Source organism: Aotus nancymaae, unplaced genomic scaffold (assembly GCF_030222135.1).
Source record: "Aotus nancymaae isolate 86718 unplaced genomic scaffold, 86718_ANA_hifiasm-v0.15.2.pri h1tg000067l, whole genome shotgun sequence".
Classification (NCBI taxonomy): Eukaryota; Metazoa; Chordata; class Mammalia; order Primates; family Aotidae; genus Aotus; species Aotus nancymaae.
This window is the reverse complement of record NW_026988482.1, coordinates 23,805,622-23,832,473: the sequence shown is the minus strand read 5'-3', so window position 1 is coordinate 23,832,473 and position 26,852 is coordinate 23,805,622. Positions and strand designations below refer to the sequence as shown.

The 26,852-nt window shown below is 42.2% G+C and overlaps 1 protein-coding gene across 5 annotated transcripts in view; it reads right to left on the bottom strand.

Annotated features, from left to right (window-relative positions):
* ARIH2 (ariadne RBR E3 ubiquitin protein ligase 2) overlaps positions 1-26,852 on the bottom strand; it is a 65,084-nt gene that overhangs the window by 16,890 nt on the left and 21,342 nt on the right. For 3 of the 5 annotated variants that reach the window (XM_012467678.3, XM_064367063.1, XM_021667589.2), the window contains 3 exons: positions 6,239-6,306; positions 3,085-3,148; positions 640-790 (listed from right to left, as the gene is read on the bottom strand). In XM_012467678.3, coding sequence (XP_012323101.1) covers positions 640-790; positions 3,085-3,148; positions 6,239-6,306 — 283 coding nt within the window. Of the gene's footprint in view, positions 1-639; positions 791-3,084; positions 3,149-6,238; positions 6,307-23,418; positions 23,465-26,852 lie in introns of all 5 variants that reach the window. The other 2 variants (XM_012467680.3, XM_064367064.1) reach the window with 1 other exon arrangement.

Below are 26,852 nucleotides of genomic sequence, written 5' to 3'. Positions count from 1 at the left end.
ACTAAAAATATGAAAATTAGCAGGGTGTGGTGATGTGCGCCTGTAGTCCCAGCTACTCAGGAGGCTGAAGCAGAAGAATCACTTGAACTCAGGCCAGGAGGAGGAGTTTGCAGTAAGCTGAGATCACTGTACTCCAGCCTGGCCGACAGAGCGAGACTCTGTCTCAAAAAAAAAAATAAAAAAAATTCCTTATACAGCATTCTTGACTAACAATTGAGTTTTGTGATGTTTAACATTATGTACAGGTGATTATCACAGTTTAACAAATATTCCTTCAACTAATTGTCAAATTTGATTTCTGCTGTTACCCAAAAAGCAGCAAACTCTTGTGGGCTTATGGCTGCCACTTGTGGAATTAAGGTAGGCAGCTTAAAGGATCAATCTCCCAAAAGGTGAGAGAAAGTAGCTCTGCACTCATGCCAACATTAACAACGGTATCTTTAATTTTCTCGTTTTGCTGAGGACTGTGGAAAACTTTGTCACTGTTTGTAATGACGTTATTTGAAAATCACTAGTTTTGATGATAAAAACCCCAATCAAGCTCAGAAGAAAATACTCAGTTTACCTGAGTATATGAAAAGGCAGAGTCAAAGATAAACACTTCATGCCAGCCTTTTACCAGTTCTGCAGCAGACTCACCCACGCCCACTCCGTCCTTGACAAGAACCGAGCAGTGCTGTTCCCAGCAGCTTCGGCAAAACTGGTGCTGACAGGCCAGAGAGAGTAGATTTTCCTTTCGCACAAACTGCATACACACTGCACAGTGGTGAGGGGGATGGGATGTGGAAACCTGGAGAGAAGTAGAGCCACGTGAGCCAAAGGGGAGTCAGGAGCAGGAGGCCATAAGGGTACCTCATGCAGCCAGGTGCATGGAAAGTGATCCTTAGCCTGCAACAACTATCAAAAGCTCAACTGCAATGTGTGGACTCTGAGTCCCAAGTGTGCTAAGCTAAAAGTATATATTAGGAAGGCTTCCTGAAGGAGATAGCAGCTGAGCTGGGCTTGCAAAATCACTAAGATTCAGAGGCCGAAAGAAGACTGAAATGAGAACTTACAGTGGTTTATAATGGCAGACTGAAAAATTCAGGGTTTCAGAATTGCCAAGGTCCTTAGAGGTCATTTAGTCCAACTTCTTATAGAAGCTATCAGGTTTCTTTTGTAAACTACCCCTGATAAGCATAGCAGAGTTGCCCCTCACAACTACTAGAAACCCAGTCAGAAAGGTTATTAGAGGATGAGTCTATAAAGCTTCTAAGAGCCAACATTGTAGTTTTACTGGCCAAGGACAGTGGGTTTACTATATCGATGTGCCCAAACCACAAAATACTACAGCCTTTACCAAGTTACAACTCATCGGTAATACACCAGATATCACATGTTATTAATCTGGGAGGAGGGAATGCGGAGACACCTACTAGGGAAGAAACTCTTCTAGAATGTGGGCAAATAACTGTATAGCATGAACTCCAGAATCTATACCATGCTACACAATCTGGCAGAGAAAGACAATCTGGAGACCTTGTCTAAAACCACAAACCAATAGAAAAGTCCACTTACTAGAACATTAGGTTCTTTTTGGTTTACTGGGAATATAAAAAAACAAGTTGAGGAAAAGAACCGGATTCTCATATTTATCCATTTTGTTTCTGGAAACCTTTGTCCTAAGAGGCTGCAGAAATTATGTGGTGATCTGAGCCCCAATTCTGCCTTCCAAGATCTCTTTTGGCATGGCCCTCATACAAAAAACATTCAACAAATGTTCGTTTAGCTCCTAGATACACAGGAAATTGCTATGCATTGTTTAAATACAGCATCTATGGTAGAAGTGGTAAAACGATATGAGTCAATCACGACAACACACATGTAAAAGTTTATGGATATAGGCCAGGCATGGTGGCTCACACCTGTAATCCCAGCACTTTGGGAGGCTGAGGTGGGTGGATCACAAGGTCAAGAGATGGAGACCATCCTAGCCAACATGGTGAAACCCTGTCTCTACTAAAAATACAAAACTTCCCGGGCGCAGTGGCTCATGCCTGTAATCCTAGCACTTAAGGAGGCCGAGATCGGTGGATCACCTGAGGTCAGGAGTTCAAGACCAGCCTGGCCAACATGGTGAAACCCCATCTTTAAAAAAAAAAAATATATACAAAACTTAGCCAGGCGTGGTGGCACGCACCTGTAGTCTCAGCTACTCAGGAGGCTAAGGCAGAAGAATCGTGTGAACCCAGGGGGTGGAGGCTGCAGTGAGCCGAGAATGTACCACTGCACTCCAGCCTGGAAACAGAGGGGGACTCCACCTTCAAAAAAAAAAAAAAAAAAAAAAAGGTTTATAGATATAATTAGGTGAGTTTGCAGGGGAATGATCCAGGAGACAGGCTTTGTCAAAGAGGTGGCTTGGATTGTTTTTGTTTTTTCTTTTTCAGATGAAGTCTCTGTCGCTCAGGCTGGAGTGCAGTGACGCAATCTTGGCTCACTCCAACCACCACCTCCCGGGTTCAAGCGATTCTCCTGCCTCAGACTCCCAAGTAGCTGGGATTACAGGCATGCACCACCATGCCTAGCTAATTTTTGTATTTTTAGTAGAGATGGGGTTTCACCATGTTGGCCAGTCTGGTCTTGAATTAGTGACCTGAAGTGATCCGCCCACCTTGGCCTCCTAAAGTGCTGGGATTACAGGCGTGAGCCACCGCACCTGGCTGGACTGGGGTATTTAAAGGTGACTTCCCTTCCTATAAGCAAAGATGGAGACAGAGTCTGGACATTCTAGGAAGGGAAGGCACAAACAGAACAGAATAGATATGGGGTAATCTCAGAAACACCAAAGCACCCAGAAGGAATGGAGTGCAGGCTGAAAGTGTAGAGAGGAAAGTGAGGCTGGAGAGGGCGCAATGACAGGCAATGATTTATTCCTTATCTATCAGGAAACTTTTCAAACCATAACAGAAGATTTAAGGCAATACTAGAACAAATCTTGCAGGCATATTGAACTATAAACAAAGCAACGATAGTTCTTAATGACACTGCATGCCACAGCAAGAGGCATGTGCAATTAGAAGCCTCATCCAAGTAGGAGACACTCACATGTTTTGATGGATTAGGCTGAACTCGAGCCTCAACGAGGAGTTGAGCAGAATTGGACTTGTATCTACAAAACAAAAAGCAGAAATGAAGGAAATTAGAAGCTAAAGACATTTTTACCCCTGCACATTAACAGGACAGACCACCATGTTTTGTGGTCACAATGAAGCATCTTTGCCTCTACTTTGTCACAGAACTAAACTTCCTTTTACCTCAGTATAAAGACTTTTTTTCCTCAAGACAGAAAATGCAAAATATAAAGGAATAATAAAAAGGAAAAATAAAAAACATAAAGCCTGATAAATTATGCTACATTTAAGAACCTCAGTTCATCATTCATCAGAAAACACCAAAGTCAAAAGCCAAGCCATAAAGTGGAAGATAATTCAATATATAAATTTCTAGGCCAGGCATGGTGGCTCACACCTGTAATCCCAGTACTTTGGGAGGCTGAGGCAGGAGGATCACTTGAGGTCAGGAGTTCAAGATCAGCCTGGCCAACATGGTGAAACCCCGACTCTACTAAAAATACAAAAATTAGTCGGGCGTGGTGGCATGCACCTGTAGTCCTAGCTACTTGGGAGGCTGAAGCAAGAGAATCGCTTGAACCTGGGAGGTGGAGGTTGCAGTGAGCCGAGATTTTGCCATTGCACTCCAGCCTGGAAGACAGAGTGAGACTCTGTCTCAAAAAAAAAATTATATGTATAAGGCTGGGCATGGTGGCTCATGCCTGTAATCCCAGGACTTTGGGAGGCTGGGGTGGGCGGATCACTTGAGGTCAGGAGTTTTAGAACAACCTGGCCAATCTGGTGAAACAAAACCCCATCCGAATCCCAACTACTCGGGAGACTAAGGCAGGAGGATCGCTTGAACCTGGGAGGTGGAGGCTGAAGTGAGCAGAGACTGAACCACTGCACTCCAGCCTGAGAGACAGAGCAAGACTCTGTCTCAAAAAAAAAAAAATATATATATATATACACACACACACACACACACACATACATGTATATATGTACTTACACACACACACACACACACACAATGTAAAGATTCTCAATCTCCTAAATATCAAAATGAAAAACAGTCAGATGTCATTTACATCTACCAAACTGCAAAACTTTGAGTCTTACAATATCAGGAACACCTATATACCACTACTGAGAGTGTAAAGTGGTTAAATCACTCTGGAAAACAGCCTGGAATTATCTAGCAAAGCCAAAAATACACATATGCTATAGCCAGCAATTCCCTTTCTATATTTAACTCCAGAAAAATTATGTGACAGGAGTCACCTACAATAATTTTCCATTTAAACAGAATTATCACATAGCAATAAAAGTGCCATACAAAGCCCAGGTCAACAAATTTCTGAGATACTAGGAATTGGAGGAGAAAAGAATTATGTCTCATCTATGTGATTTCTTTACCCTACCTAGTCAGAATGTTTCCCTCCACTATCCTTATTGAGGGGCCCGTTTTATTCCTAATTCCCACACTAGTATTTTAAGTATCTTTTGCCAACCAAATCTCCACTCCTGAGTTATACTGAAAGAGTTTGGGTAGTGAGAGATACACCCTATTACCAGAGCCTATGTGGTTCCAGAGTTTTGAGCATTAGTACAATAGTAAGACAGAAGTTCATCTGCAATTCCATCTAAATGTATTCCACTCTTGAGTACAGAGCATGAGTGCAGTTAGTGAATCAGGAACTAATTTGCTCTTTCCTGATTTTGCTGAGCTGCTCCAGCTGGTATGTCCTTCCCAGTTGTGTTCAGCCTGGAGAAGGAAAGGCATGACCTTCCTCTGTAGCTAAATTCTACTAAAAATACAAGAATTAGGCATGGCGGCAAGTGCCAGTAATCCCAGCTACTCGAGAGGCTGAGGCAGGAGAGTCGCTTGAACCCTGGAGGTGGAGGTTGCAGCGAGCTGAGGTCGCGCCACTGCACTCCAGTCTGGGAGACAGAGTGAGACTTTATCTCAAAACAAAAATTAAAAAAAAAAATCATACCATACAAGAAAGAAAGACTCACTGCAGTGTGAAAGAGCAGGGATGGTATCAAGAGCTTCTCACCAGAGGCAGTTTTGCTCCCCAGGAGTTATTTGACAATGTTGAGAGACATTTTGATTGTTGAGGACTTAGAGGTGTGGCTTCTAGTAGGTAGACCCCAGGGATGCTGCCAAACATTCTACAATTCACAGATCACACCCCCACAATGAAAAGTTATCTAGCCTAAAATGTCAATAATGCTGAGGATGAGAAATACTGTGCTAGACGGGACACAGGCCTCTGCGGGTGAGCATAGGAGAGCTCTACAGAGGATGCAGAGAAGGAGCCCTTTTTCCTGACAACATACATCTTGAGGATCTAAGGTCTGTATCTTAAGATCTCTAATTCTGGAAGAGTTGGAATGAAAAACTCAAATATGCTGCTGGCAGAGGTGGTGGGTGGTAAAGCAGCCTACATTTTCTTTTTGAGACGGAGTCTTACTCTGTCTCCCAGCCTGGAGGGCAGTGGCACAATCTCGGCTCACTGCAACCTCTGCCTCCCAGGTTCAAGTGATGATTCTCCTGCCTCAGCCTCCTGAGTAGCTGGGACTATAGGAGTGCCATCACACCCGGTTGATTTTCTTTAGTAGAGACAGGGTTTCACCATGTTGGCCAGGCTGATTTCAAACTCCTGACTGCAGGTGATATGCCCGCCTCAGCCTCCCAAAGTCCTGGGATTACAGGTGTGAGCCACCATGTATGGCCAGTAGCCTACATTTTCTGAAGAAAATATGACATGTACTATGATGCAATCCTCAAGTTGATGTATCTAAAAGAAGTAACAGATGTTGGCATGTGTTATCTAGAAAGATACTGATTAGAAATTAACAATGGCAAAGAAAATCTGAATTAACTTCACTGTCCAACAACAGAGGTTTAGAAAAAGTATGGAATATCTATGATAGAATATTGTGCTAGTATTAAAACTGGGGTAGAAGAATATACTGAAGACACAGGGAAAAGTTCACAACCTATTAAGAGAATATAAAATAGAATCCAATGTTTTAAAAACATACTATGCACATTAGAATATAGTCCAAAATGTAAACAATCATCATCATGGAGAGGGCAACTATGGGCAATGTTATCTCTCCTCCCCCAAATACCTTACCTGTCCAATATCTCTGAAACTTGCCAGTGGAAATTAACTAATATAAGTTTAGCAACTGAATGAGATACCTAGAAAGAAAAAAGAAAAAAAAATCAAATTATAACTGCATTTTCTTTTAAAGTATTTCACATTTTGAGAACTGTATACATTAATGTCTATGCCAAGCCCAGGCTGGATTAACAAATTCCTCCTCTTGGTTCTCTGCTTTGTCTTTTAAGTTCACATTCTTTTTTTTTTCTTTGAGACAGTGTCTCGCTCTGTCGCCAGGCACCAGGCTGGAGTGCAGTGGCATGATCTAGGCTCACCGCAACCTCCGTCTCCTGGGTTCAAGCAATTCTCCTGCCTCAGCATCCCGAATAGCTGGGACTATAGGTGCGTGCCACCACGCCCAGCTAATTTTTGTAATTTTTTTTTTTAGTAGAGACGGGGTTTCACCATGTTGGCCAGGATGGTCTCGATCTCTTGACCTAGTGATCCACCCACCTCGGCCTCCCAAAGTGCTGGGATTACAGGCGTGAGCCACTGCGCCCAGCCTAAATTCACATTCTTACAATCTTGGTGATTTCATGGATCTCTCGATTTTCTATCTTTGTTTTTATTAATGAGCCTTTCAAGAAAATTAATTTCATTTGAAACTTAATCAAAAACACTCATTCTATAGTAAATAACAACCTAGCATCTATTAATAATATAAGCAAAAGAACTGAGGGTTCCTTCATGTCATATATGTTCCCTCAAGCTGCTGTATGAGGTTGTACACAGGAAGTACATCTCTAGTTAGGCCTATTACTTATAGAAAATCCCCAGGCCTGGGTTTACATAAACACACAAAAACACCAGAAAACAACAAAACATAAAAACCCAAAACTCAGTTTAAAATCTCTGAATTCCCAGCAGCCAATGAGTCCTAATTGCAAGGAAAGTTTCAAAATTTGTGGGCAGCCTTTCTGGCCCCTATATGCTCTTAGGGGACATTTAAAGCACATAGTTATAGCTACTAAAGAAACTCAGATGGTGCCTTGAGCTAGCAATTCTACTTCTGTAAAGTCCCCCTGAGGAAATGACAGAGGATATGTGTACCACAGGATTACTTACAACAGTAAAAAATTAGAAATAAAAGTCCAACAAAAATGAATTAAATAATATATGACAGATCTATGCAATGGACTACTATGTGGTGATTAAAAAAGATTTAGAAGTTTATTGACACAGAAAGACGTTCTCTTTTTTTTTTTTTGAGACAGTCTCTCTCTGTTGCCCAGGCTGTAGTGCAGTGGCACAACCCTGGCTCACTTCATTTCCCAGGTTCAAGCAATTCTCCTGCCTCAGCCTCCCACGTAGCTGGAATTGCATGTGCCATTACACCCAGCTAATTTTTGTATTTTTAGTAGAGACAGGATTTCACATGTTGGCCAGGCTGGTCTTGAACTCCTGACCTCAAGTAATCTGCCCACCTCAGCCTCCCAAAGTACTGGGAATACAGAAAGCATGCTTTCTGTTCTGACTTTTATGTCTCTTTATGCTTGACCACCAAGTCCTAGCAAAGATACTAAGCCACTCAGGAAACTCAGAGGAATTCTGACCATGTCCAAAGCACCCAGCCACTTTTTTTGGTTTTGTTTTAAATAAAGAGATGAGCTGTGCTATGCTGTCTAGGCTGGAATACAGTGGCTATTCACAGGCGTGATCATAGCACCCTACAGCTTTGAACTCCTGGGCTCAAGTGATCCTTCTCGAGTAGCTGGGACTCCAGGTGCACACCACTGCATCTGCCTTAGAAGTTCACATTTTAATGTTAGGTTAAAGAAGCAAATAACCATCTATGTGTTATAGTCGTAATTGGGAAGTAAGTCAGTTACAAAACACCCTAAATGTCAAGACTTGGGTGAGACCACAGAAGACTGGGATATATCTGGAGGCCTTATATTAGGCTTCCAAGAGAGAGAACTATACACCATGAGGGTACTGCTAAAGCAAGGAGAAACTAGTATTTAAGGTTAGGGTGCCAGGAAAACACAGATTGTTGGTTTTCTGCTCACTGGACTGAGTCCTTAAATAAGAGCTACCATGGACCTGTAAGGTAGTACGTGCCTGGTCCACACATAACAACTGCAGGGGAGGGAAGACACACAGTGAATACCACATGATCCCTCTTTCTAGCATTCAAATCACTCCTGAAAGGAGACAAGTACACACCTACTAAACAAGGGCACATCCCAGCACATGAGTAGCAGAGGCTATGGAATCACTGAGTGCCTTCTTGTCCTACAGTCCAGGTACATCTGGAGAAAATCAAGGACTCAAGACAGCTTACTTCACTCAGGATGGGGGTCCCTATTTTCCTTCCACACAAAGTAAATGGCCTCTGACCCGTGCATGTTGCCACAGTATTTTCCTGCAGAGGCTTATGCAGACTTTAGGCCTAGGTTTCCCAAATTATGGCTGATATTTCTTTTGTGTCCTTAACAAAGCTATTTGTCCCCAACAGACCACTATCACAAAATTAAAAGAGAGACAAGACATCTGCTGAATATAGCCTTTGGATACAAATAGCTTTTTAAGAAAATTATTATTTTTGAGACAGGGTCTCACTGTTGCCCAGGCGAGAGTGCAGTGGCATAATCTCAGCTCACTGCAACCTCTACTTCCTGGGCTCGCGCAATACTCCTACCTCAGCCTCCTGAGTAGCTGGGACTACAGGTGCAAGCCACCATGTACAGCTAATTTTTTTACATTTTGTAGAGAAATGGTTTCTCCATGTTGCCCTGTCTGGTCTTGAACTCCTAAGCTCAAGTGATCTGCCTGCCTCCATCTCCCAAAGTGCTGGGATTACAGGTGTGAGCCACTGAGCTTGGTCTTATCTTTTTTTTGAGATGGAGTCTCACTCTGTCACCCAGGCTGGAGTGCAGTGGCGCTATCTTGACTCACTGCAACCTCTGCCTCCCAGCTTCAAGCAATTCTCTCCTTCAGCCTCTTGAGTAGCTGGGATTAAAGGCACCTGCCACCATACCCGGCTAATTTTTGTATTTTTAGTACAGACAGGGTTTCACCATCTGTGGCTAGGCTAATCTTGAACTCCTGACCTCATGATCCACCCACCTCAGCCTCCCAAAGTGCTGGGATTATACGCATGAGCCCGTAGATAGCCTGGCCTTATCTATTTTTTTTAAACAGAGATGAGGTCACACTGTGCTGCCCAGGCTGCAATGCAGGGCTGTTCACAGACACAATCCTACTACTGATCAGCACTGGAGTTTTTGTTTTGTTTTTTAGAGACAGGGTCTTGTTTTGTTGCCCCGGTTGGAGTGCAGTGGAATGCAGCTTACTGTATCCAAGAAATCCTGGGTTCAAGCAATACTCCCACCTCAGCCTCCCAAGATGCTAAGACTACAAGCCCACACCACCACTCTCAGCGAATTTTTTTTTTTAATAGTTGTTGTTGCAGAGACAGGGTCTCGTTATGTTGTTCAGGCTGGTCTCAAACTCCTGGTCTCGAGTAATCCTCCTGTAGCACGGGAGTTTTGACCTGCTATTTCCAACCTAGGCCAGTCTACCTCACAAAGAGTTTTAAAAAACATGAAGTGATAATGTTTTAGATGACCAACTTGCTGGAACCTTTTATTTCTTCTCATACCCAGTAGGGCTCAATCAGCCTTATGCCATGCTTTCTGTTCTGACTTCTCTATCTCATTATGCATAACCACCAAGTCCTAGCAAAGATACTAAGCCACCCAGGAAACTCAAGAGGAATTCTGACCATGTCCAACAGCTGCTTCTTCTTTTCACTACAGATGGCTTGAGTGGACCCTTTAAGCTAAGAATAGGGGTCAGGCTGACTCACAGATCCACAAAGCCCAGAAATGGATTGGACACAGGGTAGCCACTCAACAAATGCTGATTACTAAATGATACGTCTTTAACCTGTGGATTTAAAATAAAATTTTGCTGTTTCATTAGAAAGGTCAAGAAAGTTTAACACTGTCTGATCTCTTGATTTCAACAGCACTACAGCCACAATGAAGCCTCAGAATTAACACGCTAGGTAGATCTCACCTAAAGATAACAACATAACCTTCTACTGAAGCCAAAAACTTCCTGATGACAAGTCTGCTAATGACCAACTCAGAATATCCCAGCAGAGCTGAATTCTGGTGAGAACAAATAATGTGAAGGGAGATATGCCTACTACTTATAAAAAGGACAGTGGAGAGGTGTAAATCTGTTCTTTTAATGCCAACAGTCAAGGGTACATCAATATATATAAGATAGGCGAGGCACAGTGGCTTGCGCCTATAATCCCAGCACTTTGGGAGGCTGAGGTGGGCAGATCACTTGAGGTCAGGAGTTTGAGACCAGCTAAGTTCTGGCCAACATGGTAAAACCCCATCTGTAATAAAAATACAAAAATTAGCCAAACATGGTGGCAGGTGCCTATAATACCAGCTATTGAGGAAATCAGGAGGCTGACGCAAGAGAATCACTTGAACCAGGGAGGCAGAGGTTACACTGAGCCGAGATCATGCCACTGTACTCCAGCCTGGGCAACAGAGCAAGACTCCATCTCAAAAAAAAAAAAAAAATTTATATATATATATATATATATATAAAAATATATGTACAAATACACATACATATATACACACACACACACACACAGGACAGTTGGCCAACATCAGTGTCAGCTGTATGCATCTCCCAGCAGCCTTCTGTAAGAGACACTCCTGTGATCGCCACATCAAGACAGTGGTGACTGCCAGGCACAGTGGGGTTCATGCCTATGGTCCCAGCTACTCAGGAGGCTGAGGCGGGAGAATCGCTTAGCCCAGGAGTTTGAGACCATAGCCAGTGTGGCAACAGAGAAAAACCCTGTCTTTTTTTCTTTTAATTTTTTTAATTTTCTGAGACGGAGTTCTGCTCTTGTTGCTCAGGCTGGAGTGCAATGGCGCGATCTCAGCTCATCGCAACCTCTGCCTCCTGGGTTCAAGTGATTCTCCTGCCTCAGCCTCCTGAATAGCTGGGATTAACGCCCAGCTAATTTTTTGTATTTTTAGTAGAGACAGGGTTGTTCAACATGTTGATCAGGCTGGTCTTGAACTCCTGAGCTTGTGATCCACCCACCTCAGCCTCCCAAAGTGCCGGGATTACAGGCATGAGCCACTGCACCTGGCCAACCCTGCCTCTTTAAAAAAAAAAAAGGGGAGAGAATTACCCATATTAGGTTGATAGTACATAGAAGATTGGAGACTCCCTCAAAAATCTACTACAAATCTGATGAAACTCTGAGACCACTAAGGGAAAATGCAGTGTCACTGCACCTCATCCAGTAATGAACACCAGGAAGGATCTATAGGAAAGCCAGATTCCCCAGAGCCCTCTGAGCAAAAGCAGCATAGAGATGGAGAAAAACAATGAGAAAATGATGCTCTAGAATATATTCTAAAAAGTAGTCTCAGCAAGGAGGCCACCTTTTCCCTGATTTGGGTCACAAGAGAGAACTAACTGAACCCCACCTCAACTCCCCAGCAGTTTTCCAGAGAGCAGTCATCTTGAGCCATCTTGGCCTGGCAGAAGGGCCAAGACAATATTAAGCCAGATTAATGGTAAAAATCTGAGTGCAAACAGCTGAGCTTTCTAAGGGAAGAACTAGTATTCACATCATTAGTCTTTAATGCTTGAAAGAGCCCAACAATCCATTTAGAATCTATCAGTCAACACTTTCACAACTGAGTCTTTCCACCCCTTGTCCCCTTGTTACTCTTTAGAATTTGTTCAATTGTGGAGAGAAAACCTTTCAGTAGAATCAAGAGGAGCTCTTGCTGTTATGTTTTAATCAAGGCGTTAACAACCTGTTGGTAGTTAGGATTAAGTATTATTATCAAGACAACAAATAAAGGACAAATCTTTTCCAAAAGAAAAATTGATCCAGGGTGGTAAACAACCAATGTAAGCCAAAAAAGACTACTGACTGGCCAGGTGCAGTGGCACATGCCTGTAATCCCAGCACTTTGGGAGGCTGAGGCAGGTGGATCACAAGGTCAGGAGTTCGAGACCATCCTGGCCAACATGGTGAAACCCTGTCTCTACTAAAAATACAAAAATTAGCTGGGCGTGGTGGCACACCTGTAGTCCCAGCTATTTGGGAGGCTGAGGCAGGAGAATCACTTGAACCTGGGAGGTGGAGGCTGCAGTGAGCCGAGATCACACCACTGTACTCCAGCCTGGGCAACAGAGTGAGACTCCGTCTTAAAAAAAAGAAAAAAAAAAGACTAATGACTTGGAACACAATGTGGTGTTCAGAATAAACTTGCAGTTCTATTAGATCAACATGTAATCAGAGGATTAAAGGTCATATTTATTTATGAATGCTTTTTCTTATTTTTTTTTTTTTTATAGAGTCTCATTCTATCACCCAGGCTACAGCGCAGAGGCATGACCTCGGCTCACCACAACCTCTGCTTCTCGAGGTTCAAGTGATTCTCCTGCCTCAGCCTCCTGAGTAGCTGAGATTATAGGCACCCACCACCACATCCAGCTAATTTTGGTATTTTTAATAGAGATGAAATTTTACCACGTTGGCCAGGTTGGTCTCAAAATCCTGACCTCAACTGATGGATTGGCCTGTCTTGGCCTCCCAAAGTGCTGGGATTATGAGTGTGAGCCACAGTGCCCGGCATTATGAATGCTTTTTCTATTTTTAGAGATACTAACTGAGGAAAAAAGCTAGGAACTAGAAAGTTTCTTGTCCAAAAGGAGTCTCAAGATAATTATTTGCAGTAAGCTGAGTCTCTGATTATAGAGCTAGAAAAGGTATCTATTGTTCCATCTCAGGGGCCAAAAAGGGTGCCATTAAACAGGCACCCCTCAACAAGCCGAAGAGAGTACCATTCAATGGGTTACTATTTCCAGCAAACCCATTCTCCAATTCATTTCCACTATTCCCAGAGGAAATCTCCCCACTGTTTAAATAGCAAACCCTAAGCTGGTGGAATCTCTTTGACAGTCACTTTGTACATTCACAAAACCATAAGTAAAGAATGGTTACAGGCTGGGTGTGGTGGTTTAAGCTTGTAATCTCAGCACTTTGGAATGCCAAGGTGGGAGGATTGCTTGAGCCCAGGAGTTTGAGACCAGCCTGGGTAACATAGTAAGATCCCTTATCTGCAAAAAAAAAAAAAAAAATTTTTTTTTAAATTAGCTGGGTGTGGTGGCATGTGTCTATAGTCCCAGCTACTTAGGAGGCTAAGGTAGGAGGATCGCTTGAGCCCAGGAGGTGGAGGCTGCAGTGATCCATGATCACACCACTGTACTCCAGCCAGGGTGACACAGTGAGACTCTGTTTCAAGAAAATGAATAATCATGTTTAATAATTTATATATAATACTTTTGAAAGCTTATGGGGTCTGCCAAAATCAGAAACAAAAATTGACTGCTTATTCCTGATTTTGATTCAATTTGGCTCTTAATTTGATAAAACGTTGATTTCAATTGATGAATTTCAATCTATTCAGAATTGCTGGTAGGGCACGGTGGCTTACGTCTGTAATCCCAACACTTTGAGAGGCTGAGGCGGGCGAATCACCTGAGGTCAGGAGTTTGAGACCAGCCTGGCCAACATGGGAAACCCCATCTGTACTAAAAATAAAAAATACAAAAATTAGGCAGGCATAGTGGTGGGTACCTGTAATCCCAGCTACTTGGGAGGCTGAGACAGAAGAATGGCTTGAACCTGAGAAGCAGAGGTTGCAGTGCACCAAGGTCACACCACTGCACTCCAGCCTGGGCAACAAGAGTGAGACTCTGTCTCAAAAAAAAATTGCTGACAGTAGAAATACTATACCAGGCAACATAAATTCCCTTGTTGCCAAATTCAAACACTTCTCATACCTTATCTTGCTGGTAGAATCTGACGCTTCAATTCTCTCTGCCTTAACAATTCCCTCTGCCTTAACTCCTCCCTCTTGATCTTTGTGATTCTTTTGTAGCACCTGTTCAGATATTCTGTGCTCTTCCTCTTGTATCCCCATCTTGCCAGTGGGGGGGGTGGGGCACCACATTCCCACTCCTCCCAAGGTAGGACTGTTGGCCTTGTCTTCCATGTCTCACTCTTCCTTAACCTCTTTACCCTCTCTCATTACCACCACTCTATTGTCCAATCTCTAGTTCTTCCTCTCCTCAGCACTCCCATCAGAAGGGCCTCATTCACATGGCAAGGCATCTTAATGTATATCCCTACTACTACATAATCCTCAGGATGAGCTTCCTGACACCCTTATGCAACAGTAATAATAACACAATTCTTGCAGATCCCTTACATCTTGGCAGGATCAGCTCCTACCTTGTTTAAAACCCATCACTGCTCTCCAGTATTGACAGGACAAACTTTACATGCTTTAGTAGGAGAGAGTCATCAGGACCCACCACTGAATCCCCCCACAGCAAGAGACTGAATGATTCCAGCACCCCCATATGTTTCCCTTAATTGTCAACTGCCAATAAAGCCCTTCTTTGTAGCATATATTTAGAAATTAAATAACATACTTCTATATAACCTTTGTGTCAAAGCAGAAATCAACAGAGAAATTAGAAAATGTTTTGAACTGCATAATGAAATACTACATAATTAAATTTCTGAGATGCAGCTAATATAATGCCTACATGAAAATTTAAAAATGTAAATGTTTATACTAAAAAGGGTCCAAAAATCAGTGACATAAGGGTCTAAACTAAGAAGCTAGAAAAATTTAGTCACTGCTGTGTATTACAATTTAAAAAAAGGAAGCTAGAAAAAGATGACTAAGTTAAAACGAAGTAAAAATAGTAACAATTAGAGAAAAAAAAAAATCCAAAGCAAGTAACAGCAAAAATTAACAAAGTCTAAAAATGGATTCCTTAAAAATATCAACAAAGTTGATAAAACATTAGAACAATGAGGAAAAAAGAGAAAACAATTACCCATAACAGAGGTAGAAGATGGACCACCCCCTATAAATCTTATAGATATTGAAAGGGAAACAAAAGAGAGAAATAAGAAAATGTTATGAACGATCTAATTCTAATAAAGAAAATGTTATGAACAATCTAATTCTAATAAAATTGACATCTGAAATGAAATTAACAGGTTCTTTGAGGAATACTTACCAAGAATGACACAAAATGAAAAAGAAAAACTGAGCTGCTCTTTATCTAGTAAAGACATTGAATTCATGATCAAAATCCTTCCCACAAAATTCCAGGCCCAAGAATTTTACTAGTGAATTCTATCAACACTAATTTTACATAAACACTTTTAGAAACTAGAGAAGAAATATTTCTTCCAAACTCATTTTATGAGGTTAGCATAACCATGATAAAACATTAAAAAACCCCAATATTCCATAGACATAGACACAAAAATACTTAATTCAAAAATTTCAGCAAATTAAATCCAGCAATATAGAAAAACTCCTTAACATAATTCACCAAATTAATAAAATAAAGGGGAAAAAACCCAAATGATCCTTTCAACAGATGCAAAAACCCATTTGACAAAACTACACTAATTTAAAACAAAAATCCACAGTAAATTAGGAAGAAAACTGAACTGCTTGAATCTAAGATAGAGCATCCATGAAAACATCATACTCAGTGATGAAAGACTCAATGCTAACAACACGAAAATATCAAGGATGTATATTCTCACCATTTAATTTGACTGCTTTATTTTATTTTAGATGGAGTGTTGCTCTGTTGCTCAGGCTGGAGTGCAGTGGCACGATCTCGGCTCACTGCAACCTCTGCCTCCCGGGTTTAAGTGATTCTTCTGCCTCAATCTCCCAAGTAGCTGGGAATACAGGTGCCCGCCACCACAGTTGGCAAATTTTTGTATTTTTTGTAGAGACAGTGTTTTACCATGTTGGCCAGGCTAGTCTCGAACTCCTGACCTTGTGATCTGCCTGCCACAGCCTCCCAAAGTGTTGGGATTACAGGTGTGAGCCACCACACCTGGCCTTTATTTTATTTTTGAGATAGAGTTTCACTCTTATTCCCCAGGCTGGAGTACGATGGCATGATCTCGGCTCACTGCAACCTCCAACTCCCAGGTTAAGCGATTCTCCTGCCTCAGCATCCCACGTAGCTGAGATTATAGGTGCCCACCACCACACCAGGCTAATTTTTCTATTTTTAATAGAGATAGGGTTTCACCATGTTGGTCAGGCTGGTCTCGAACTCCTGACCTCAGACGATCCACTCACTTCGGCCTCCCAAAGTGCTGGGATTACAGGTGTGAGCCACTGCACCCAGCCTCATTTGATACTATATACTGGAGATCCCAGCCAGTGCAATAAGGCAAGGAAAAAAGGAATCTACAAAATTACTACTAGAACTAATAAATGTGGTTGGGCATAGTTGCTCAAGCCTATAATCCCAGCACTCTGGGATGCTGTGGTGGGTAGATCACTTGAGCTTAGGAGTTCAAGACCAGCCAGGGCAACATACTGAAACCCCATCTCTAAAAAAAAACACAAAAATTTGGCCAGGCACAGTGTCTCATGCCTATAATCCCAGCACTTTGGGAGGCTGAGGTGGTCAGATCACAAGAGGTCAGGAGTTCGAGACCAGCCTGGCCGACATGGTGAAACCCGTCTCTACTGAAATATAGAAATTAGTCGGGTGTGGTGGCGGGCACTTGTAATCCCAGCTACTCAGAAGGCTGAGGCAGGAGAATCCCTTAAACCCAGGGGGCAGAAGGTGCACAGATCTTGCCACTGCACTCCAGGCTGGGTGACAGAGAGAGCCTCTATCTCAAAAAAGGAAAAAAAAAAATTAGCCAGGTGTGGTGGCCTGTGACTGTAGTCCCAGTTGCTTGGGAGGCTGAGGCAGAACTGCTTGAGCCAGGGAGGTCTAGGCTGCAGTGGGTTGTAATCACACCACTGCACTCCAGCCTGTGGACAGAGTAAGACCCTGTCAAAAAACAACAAAAACTAACTAAAAAACTAATAGGCCGGGCACAGTGGCTCACTCCTGTAATCCCAAAAATTTGAGAGGCCAAGGTGGGTGGAGGTCAGGAGTTTGAGACCAGCCTAATGAACGTGGTAAAACCCTGTCTCTACTAAAAATACAAAATTAGCCAGGCGTGGTGGCGCATGCTTGTAATCCCAGCTACTTGGGAGGCTGAAGGAGGAGAACTGCTTGAATCCGGGAGGCAGAGGTTACAGTGAGCCAAGATTGTGCCATTGTACTGTAGTCTGGGCAACAAGAGCAAAATGCCATCTAAAAAAAAAAAAAAGCAAAATGGCCGGGTGTGGTGATTCCCACCTGTAGTCACAGCACTTTGGGAGGCCGAGGCAGCGGATCACAAGGTCAGGTGTTCAACACCAGCCTGACCAAAAAAAAAACCAAAAAAACAAAAAAAACAAAGTTGGCCTGGTACAGTGGCTATGCTTGTAATCACAGCATTTTGGGAAGCCAAGGTGGGCAAATAGCTTGAGCCCAGGAGTTCAAGACCAGCCAAGGCAACATGGCAAAACTCTGTCTCTACAAAAAGTACAAACAATTAGCTAAGTGTAGTGAAATGCACCTGTAGTCCCATCTATCTGGGAGGCTAAGGTAGAAGGATCACTTGAACCCAGGAGGTTGAGGTTGCAGTGAATTATGATAGCTCTACTACACTCCAGCCTGGGTGACAGAGCAAGACGCTGTCTCAAAATAAAAATTTAAAAAAAGAAGAAAGATGATACAGTCAATACATACAAAACTAATGTTAGAATTCAAAGAAAGAGCCAAAAAAAAAAAAGTATTTCTATATAGCAGCAAATTAAAAAATTAAATGAGTGAATTTTAATAATTGTATTTAACCCAATATATCTGAAATTATTTCAACATGTAACACATAAAAGCGCATTGATAACCTTTTCTTTTTTTTGAGACAGAATTTTGCTCTTGCTGCCTAGACTGGGGTGCAATGGCACGATCTCGTCTCACTGCAACCTCCACCTCCCAGGTTCAAGCGATTCTCCTGCCTCAATCTGCCGAGTAGCTGGGTTTACAGGCATGCGCCACCACGCTGGCTAATTTTCTAGTAGAGTTGGGGTCTCTCCATGTTGGTCAGGCTGGTCTTGAACTCCCGACCTCAGGTGATCCGCCCGCCTTGGCCTTCCAAAGTGCTGGGATTACAGGTGTGAGCCACTGCACCCAGCTTATTTTTATCCTTTGTTTCCTTTTAAGTCCACTGTGTATTTTAGACTTACAGCACATTTCAATTCAAACTATATTTCAAATGAGCAATGGCCAAACATAGCTACCATATTGGGCAAAAAACAGATTTTGAACATGGCAATCAAAACCAATCAAAATGAAAATCCCAATCAAAATCACAGGCTTTTTAATAAAATTAATAGTTGATCTCAAAATCCATAGAAATGTAAAGGATCCAAAATATCCAAAGCAATCTTGAAAGAAAAAAGCAAAGTTCAATGACTTACACCATATGACTTCTAGACTTACTATAAAGCTATATACAGACAGTGGAGATACTGTCTTAAGGACAGACATATAGATCAAAAGAATAAAAACAGAGTCTAAAAGGAAACTCATACATGTATGGTAAATTTTCAACAAAGATGTCAACGTAATTCAATAAAGAAAAAAGTCTTTTCAACAAATGGTTCTGGAACAATTAAATAACTGTTCATACAAAACAAAACACAGAACACAGACCATTACTTCATACCACACAAAAATTAACTCAAAAGAGTTCACATATCTAAATGTAATACCTAAAACTATAAAATTTCTATAAGAAAACACAGAAGAAAATTGTGACCTTGGTTTAGGCAAAGATTTCTTATATGACACTAAAAGCGCAATCCTTAACAGGAAAAGAATATAAACTAGACTTCAAAATTAAACTTTTATTCTTCAAAAGACATCATTTAGAAAATGGAAAAGTAGGAAGCAGAAGTAGATGAAGTAAAAAAGAGAAAAAAAAATGAAAAAGGAAGAGACACATGATAGGATGGGAGAAAATATCTGCAAATCATACATCTGAATAAAAGCCTTCATTCAAACTATATAAAGCTCTCTTAGAACTCAGTAAGACACAAAATGCAATTTTAAAAAACAAAGTATTTGAATAGACATTTCACCACAAAAAATAAATGTATGAATAGCAAATAAGCACAAAGATCATTAATTACATTAATGATTAATGACACTCGCCATTAGGGAATGCAACTTAAAACCACAAGATACTATTCACACTCACTAGAATGATTATAATCCAGAAGACCTAAAATACCAAGTGTTAACAAGGAAGCAGAGAAATTGGAACCCTTACAAATGCTAGTGGGAATGTAAAGTAGTAGAGCCACCTTGGAAAACAGTTGAACTATTTCTTAAAATGTTAAACATACACTTACCACGTGACCCAGCAATCCCACTCCTAGATATCTATACAAGAGAAATGAAAACACATGGCCATATTAAGCCGTGGACATGAATGGTCACAGCAGCATACTGCATAGTAGCCAAAAATTAGAAAGAACTCAACGTTCACCAACTTACAAATGAACGGGTAAACAAAATGTGGCACATCCATACAATGAAAAATCATTATTCAGCAATAAAAGAGAACACACTACTGACATATGACACAATATGGATGAACCTTAACCATTATGCTGAGAGAAAGAATCAGGCAACAAAAGATTACATATTGTATGATTCCAATTGTATGAAATTTCTAGAAAAGGCAAAACTATTGAGACAGAAGATCAGTAGTTGCTTGGGAATGGGGATCAACTACAAATGGACACAAAGGAATTTTTTAGGTGATGAAAAGTTCTAAAACTGAAACTGTGGTAATGACTACATAGATGTATACATTTAATAAAACTCAAATAATGGTACTTTTTTTTTTTTTTTAAACAGAGTCTCACTCCGTCACCAGACGCCAGGCTGGAGTGCAGTGGCGCGACCTCAGCTCACTGCAACCTCCGCCTCCTGGGTTCAAGCAATTCTCCTGCCTCAGCCTCCCGAGTAGCTGGGACTATAGGCGCATGCCACCAGGCCCAGCTAATTTTTCTGTATTTTTAGTAGAAACGGGGTTTCACCATGTTGGCCAGGATGGTCTCAATCTCTTGACCTCGTGATCCACTTGCCTCAGCCTCCCAAACTGCTGGAATTACAGGCGTGAGCCACTGCGCCCGGCCATAATGGTACATTTTTTAATGGATAAGTTTAATGGCATGTAAATACTTTAACAGAGTTGTTTCAAAAATGATGTTGACTGATGGACAGATAAATGATGAAGCAAATGGAGCAACAGATTAGCAACTGTATAATCTAGAGAGTATGTGTATGAATGCCCACTGTACAACTGTTTAAAGTTATTTATCTTAAATTTTTTTTTTTTTGGAGACGGAGTTTCACTCTTATTACCCAGGCTGGAGTGCAATGGCGCAATCTCGGCTCACCGCAACCTCCGCCTCCTGGGTTCAGGCAATTCTCCTGCCTCAGCCTCCTGAGTAGCTGGGATTAAAGGCGCGTGCCACCACGCCCAGCTAATTTTTCTGTATTTTTAGTAGAGACGGGGTTTCACCATGTTGGCCAGGATGGTCTCGATCTCTTGACCTCGTGATCCACCCGCCTCGGCCTCTCTCTTAAATTTTTCATAATAAAAGTTAAGGGCAGAAAGTTTGTTAAATTTAATTCAATGGCTAGCACTCACACAATCAAATGTCACAATATACAAAAGGTTGACCCTTATATTACTCCATCAAATAGTTCACTTTGGCTTATTATAATCCTCAAAATGACAAATACCGCTTTAGAGTTTTAACAGTTTTCACTAAGGCTAACTGACTATATACACTATAGAGTACAATATAATAGTGCCTAGTATAAAGTCATTTCCACATAGGCCTAAAATGCTGATAACTCTACAACATTCTCTGGCTTTCTTGATCTCCGTGACCAAGGTTTCTGAGTATTCCACTGGATGTTCTGCTCCCAGTCAGCCAGCTTCTTCAATATCACTTTTCCATAGGCATGGCTTTTAGGCCTGCCTTCTCACTCCCTAGACTGACTTTGGGCAATCACATTTATGCCTGTCCCTTAGCAAGAACATAGGCCCCAAAGATAAGAACTCTCTCATTTTACTGGGAGCTACGGAAAGAAAGTGTATGAGCAACACAGAGAAGTGTGGGCAAGCATAAAGTTTACTGAAGAGCAAAGGGTGCCCTCAAGTTTCTGAGTAGTCCAAAGAAGGCTTTCACAGAGTCAAAGATCGCATCTGAACAAAGACCAAGCACATCCCATCTTCCCTCTTTCCCTGAGTCCTTCAAACCTGCATCATCAGCCGGACGCAGTGGCTCACGCCTGTAATCCCAACACTTTGGGAGGCCGAGGCGGGTGGATCACGAGGTCAAGAGATCGAGACCATCCTGGTTAACATGGTGAAACCCCGTCTCTACTAAAAATACAAAAAATTAGCTGGGCATGGTGGCGCGTGCCTGTAATCCTCAGGAGGCTGAGGCAGGAGAATTGCCTGAACCCAGGAGGCGGAGGTTGCGGTGAGCCGAGATCGTGCCATTGCACTCCAGCCTGGGTAACAAGAGCGAAACTCTGTCTCAAAAAAAAAAACCTGCACCATGACAGGTGAGACGCTACTGGGGAGCTTTCTTTCCAGCTTCAAATGAGCTTTCTCTCCTCTGTTGTCATTTACCCTACACATTGCTCTGCATTATCCATAGCCCTCAACCCAATATGGCTTTGCTTTGCCATTGCATTTACAATGTCAATACTCTCAGAAGTTTCCAGATCTTTATTTCAGGAAACATGTGCTACATGTATGTCAAAAAAGACTTTGTTTATGGTCATTTGTATTTTCCAAAGGTCATGAATAAACATCCTCTATGTAGGATGACAGAAGGTGTTTGCTCATGACCTTTGGAAAATACTCTCTGACACAGGTCCTGAAAACATGTTCAGTAGTTACCATTTTGTTACACTGGCCTAGAAACCTAAAGGATAGACAGCTGCCTGGGAGTCCAGTTCTCCTTTCTGTTTTTTAAATGAAGAACATAGTAAATGTGTCACACAATTCTATGCATGCTTCACAAGCAGGGCTGAGGAATGGAGGATGGAGACCAGGGGGAAATCCAGGCTGTGGGTCAATAATGGTACGATTTTCTCACAGAGATGTAATGAAGTGAATATGAATGTTTTAGTCATGGTTATAACCAGCAAGCGGTTCCTGCAGTGGTTAGCAGTATACAAATCTACAATCTCAGCATTTTGTAAGATGTTCTGGAGGCACTTTCTTCCACAGCCTAAGGGTGTTAGACTAGAGAACTGTCAAAATCAAACTGTCGGCTTAGAATGGAGACTACCTTATTAAGATAAAACTTATGAATCTCTGTGTCCTCTGACCTACTTGCTACAAGGATAAGGCTGCAGGGTTTCAGGATCTTAAGTAAGGCAACTCCAATAGCAATTTGCTTGTGGACTCAAAGACTAGAAATTCTGTGACTTGCTGCCCCACTTCTGTTTCAACTTTTTTCAGTGTAAGCAGAATTGTGATATCATTTTTCAAATCACAAATCCCAAGTCCACCTGAAGTTTGTTAGTAAATAACAGCCACAAATCTATCTTCTGATTTCTACCAAGTCCCTTCCCCACAACCACATTCAAGCAAGTCTCTATCAGAAGTTTAAACTGGCCATTGGAACAAACATTTGACTCCTCTGACCACAAACAACTTAAAATACCAGAGAGAGATAAATCCTGCTACTGAAGGAAATGGTAAGCACATATGACATTCAGGACCCTTTCTAGTACACAACCAACATCTATCTTCAGAAAAAAATATTTTGAGAGTTCCAGGAAATTTAACAGTTATTATTTGACATCCTAGGGCACATGGATAGTACATGTCTATTATTCAAAATAGTGTCATAGAACATACTAATTTTATAACGGATCAAGGCACATGCTAAATAGCCCCTGCTCCTGACAACAGTTCCCCAAGGACATCTATGAACATGATCAATTGCTTCTTTATCTTTTTAGTCCCCTCTAGCTTCTTCAAGCTCTCCAGCCCTCAGGGCAAATTAACAACATAGCTTGCAAATAGATTTTTACCCCAGAAAAAAGAAATCCAGCAGCCCACCAAAACTGTCACCAGCCCTTCCCACACTTACCAGTGCCATAGGGAGGATGCAGCTGATGGCAGTGAGCATCAACGGCCTGAAAAAATACAGGTGGTAGTTTCAATTTTTATTTAGAATTCTTACTTGCCAACTGCCTGAAATCTTTTAAGGCTACATGAATGGGTCTTCATGCCTCAGCCTGCTATTTCGTGGTTCGATCACTTTTGTTAACAAACACTAGTGGTCACTCACTAAAAAGCAGAAATGAAGAAAAGGAGTGAACTGTGGGCCAGCTTCTGGGCCTGGGCTAGAAAGGGACATGGTATCGGAAAATCAGCCTAAAGAGATCAAGATGGATGGATTTGGGTCCGGGGACAAGGGATGATATGGAGGGAGGCAAGAAAGTACTAAAGGGACAAGAGGAAGAAAGAAGGTTAAAGCACAAAGACAAAGGAATAAATAAACACCAGCCTACAATGGGGCAAAATCAGCATAATTTGTAGTGGAGGTAATGGGGTCTCATAGGGCTTCTGACCCTAAACAAGGCTCACCCTTGAAGTCTAAAAGTGGTAGGATTTCATTTCTCCCATACTTCACACCTAAATATTCTCAGCCTCTAAAAGACCTGCTCTCTGGTACTTGATCATAACTTTGCCCCTTCTACTTTTCTTTACAGGGACAAGGAGGGAGGGCTGACTTGTAACTGAGGCACCCAAATGTTATATCTTTTTAAATCTGATTAATAAACACAAATTTGAAGACTTCTCACTAGCCTAACCTTGATTCAGTCCTAACTGCTATGGACTCCAATCATTAAAATCAATACCAAAAATACCAAAGACCTCACTCAATATAAGGTTATTTATGCAAAATGTAATAATGTAAAAATATTAATCATTCCTTGACCATGAGGGCATATTTTTTTTAATTACGAAAAAATTCAAACATCTACCAAAGTGAAGAGTATAACGAAATCCATTAACCAGCTGGTCGCCAGACCCACTATGTCTCCATTCCAGCCCTCCCCACTTCCCTCCAGATTATTGTGAAGTAAATCCCAGCCAGCATATCTTTTAGGGTGTATTTAATGGAAACCTGAGAAGTAATTAATACAAAGGGCTGGTTATTGCCCCTTTTGTTTTGAGGTGGAGTTTCACTCGTTCCCCAGGCTGGAGTACAATGGTGCGATCTCAGCTTGCCAGAACCTCCGCCTCCCAGGTTCAAGCGATTCTCCTGCCTCAGCCTCCCAAGTAACTGGGATTACAGGCATGCGCCACCACACTTTGCTAATTTTTTTTGTTTTTAGTAGAGATGGGGTTTCTCCATGTTGGTCAGGCTGGTCTTGAACTCCCAACCTCAGGTGATCTACCAGTCTTGGCCTCCCAAAGTGCTGGGATTACAGGCATGAGCCATCATGCCTGGCCAGTTATTGCCCCTTCTAGACTTCTAACAGATTTCCAGCGGAATGCCACATAGGCAGATTATGTCCGGCAACCACAACCAAAAGAAATGCAGATGGGAGCTGATAACAAATGAATTGCACACAGTAGAACTAAAAGCTGAGTCTCCATTCCTGTACCACAGCCCATCCTGTCCAAAAATTATTTCAAACAATGCTCTATGGTAGTTCCATCTTCTCTAAAGGGCGGGCACTTCAGAGACCAGCACATCTTAATGAAAAAGCCACAGATTCCAAAAGCATGTTTTAATGACAGAGCTACTATCTCACCGACTGTTATCCTTTGATACCCCTTTATGCTCAAAACATATAACCCTATTTTTATAATCTTTCTGTTTATGTAAAACTCCATCAACAGGAACAGAATGAAAGCTCACTGAGGGCAGAAATTTTTTGACTTGACTCCCTCTCTGCCAAACCCAAGAACCTGGAACAATACCTGTGCTAGCATTAGGTCTCATACACCAACACCACCCTCTGCCTCTCTCCTGTGGTCCAGCCTTGTCACCACACACCCACATCCACTGCAAGAGTGTATGAAGGTGCCAAGGCCTTCCAAGCCCTCAGGGATGCACAGGGATGCAGGTGAGGCCAGACACAGCTTCTCTGAGATAGGTTAAAAAAAGATGGAGGGCTTAGCAGTCTCTCAAGGGTTCCAAGAAGGGTGGTGATGCTGTCAGTAGGTTGGAGGAGGCTAAAATCAAGTATATGAGTTAGGGAAAGAGAACAATAAGGCTGGAGCCTGGAGAATCCACTTTAAATTTTTCAACAGAGCAAAATAAAGTGGTGCTTCAGTGGATGTATCAGAAAAATAAAAAGTGGAAGGCAGATATTAAAGACAGAGAGATCTTTAAGTTATTTGAAAAAGAAGAGGTTGGCTGGGCATGGTGGCTCACGCCTACAATCCTAGCACTTTGGGAGACCAAGGTGGGCAGATCACCTGAGGTCAGGATTCAAGACCAGCCTGGCCAATATGGTAAAACCTCATCTCTACTAAAAATACAAAAATCAGGCCGGGCGCGGTGGCTCAAGCCTGTAATCCTAGCACTTTGGGAGGCCGAGGCGGGTGGCTCACGAGGTCAAGAGATCGAGACCATCCTGGTCAACATGGTGAAACCCCGTCTCTACTAAAAATACAAAAAATTAGCTGGGCATGGTGGCGCGTGCCTGTAATCCCAGTTACTCAGGAGGCTGAGGCAGGAGAATTGCCTGAATCCGGGAGGCGGAGGTTGCGGTGAGCCGAGATCGCGCCATTGCACTCCAGCCTGGGTAACGAGCGAAACTCCGTCTCAAAAAAAATAAATAAATAAAAATAAAACAAAAATCAGCTGGGCATGGTGGCACATGCCTGTAGTCCTAGCAACTTGGGAGGCTGAGGCAGAAGAATTACTTGAACCTGGGAGGTGGAAGTTGTAGTGAGCCTAGATCACGCCACTACACTCCAGCCTGGATGACAATGAGACTCTGTCTTTAGGGAAAAAAAAAAAAAAAAAAAAAACTAGCGGGGCATGGTGATGGCCACCTGTAATCCGACTGCTCAGGAGGCTGAGGCAGGAGAATCATCTGAATCCAGGAGGTGGAGGTTGGCCCCCACCCTGGGCAACAGAGATTCTGTCTCCAAAAAAAAAAAAAGAAAAAAGAAAAAGAAGAGGTCAAACTATCTTTTTCCCATCTCTCCCAGGATCTATCTGAAAGTTAAAACGACATTAGAAATTTAGGAAGTACTTGTTTACTCGGAAATAATTCTTAACCTATCCGAATGGCCAACGAACAAAGAAAATCAGTTGAGGCTGGGCTGGGAGCAGTGGCTCACGCCAGTAATCCCAGCACTTTGGGACACTGTGGTGGGCGGATCTCCTGAGGTCAGGAATTCAAGATCAGCCTGGCCGACATGGTGAAATCCCGTCTCTACTAAAAATACAAAAACTACCTGGGCATGGTGGCAGGCACATATAATCCCAGCTATTCGTAAGGAGGCTGAAGCAGGAGAATTCTTGAACTCAGGAGGCAGAGGTTGCAGTGAGGC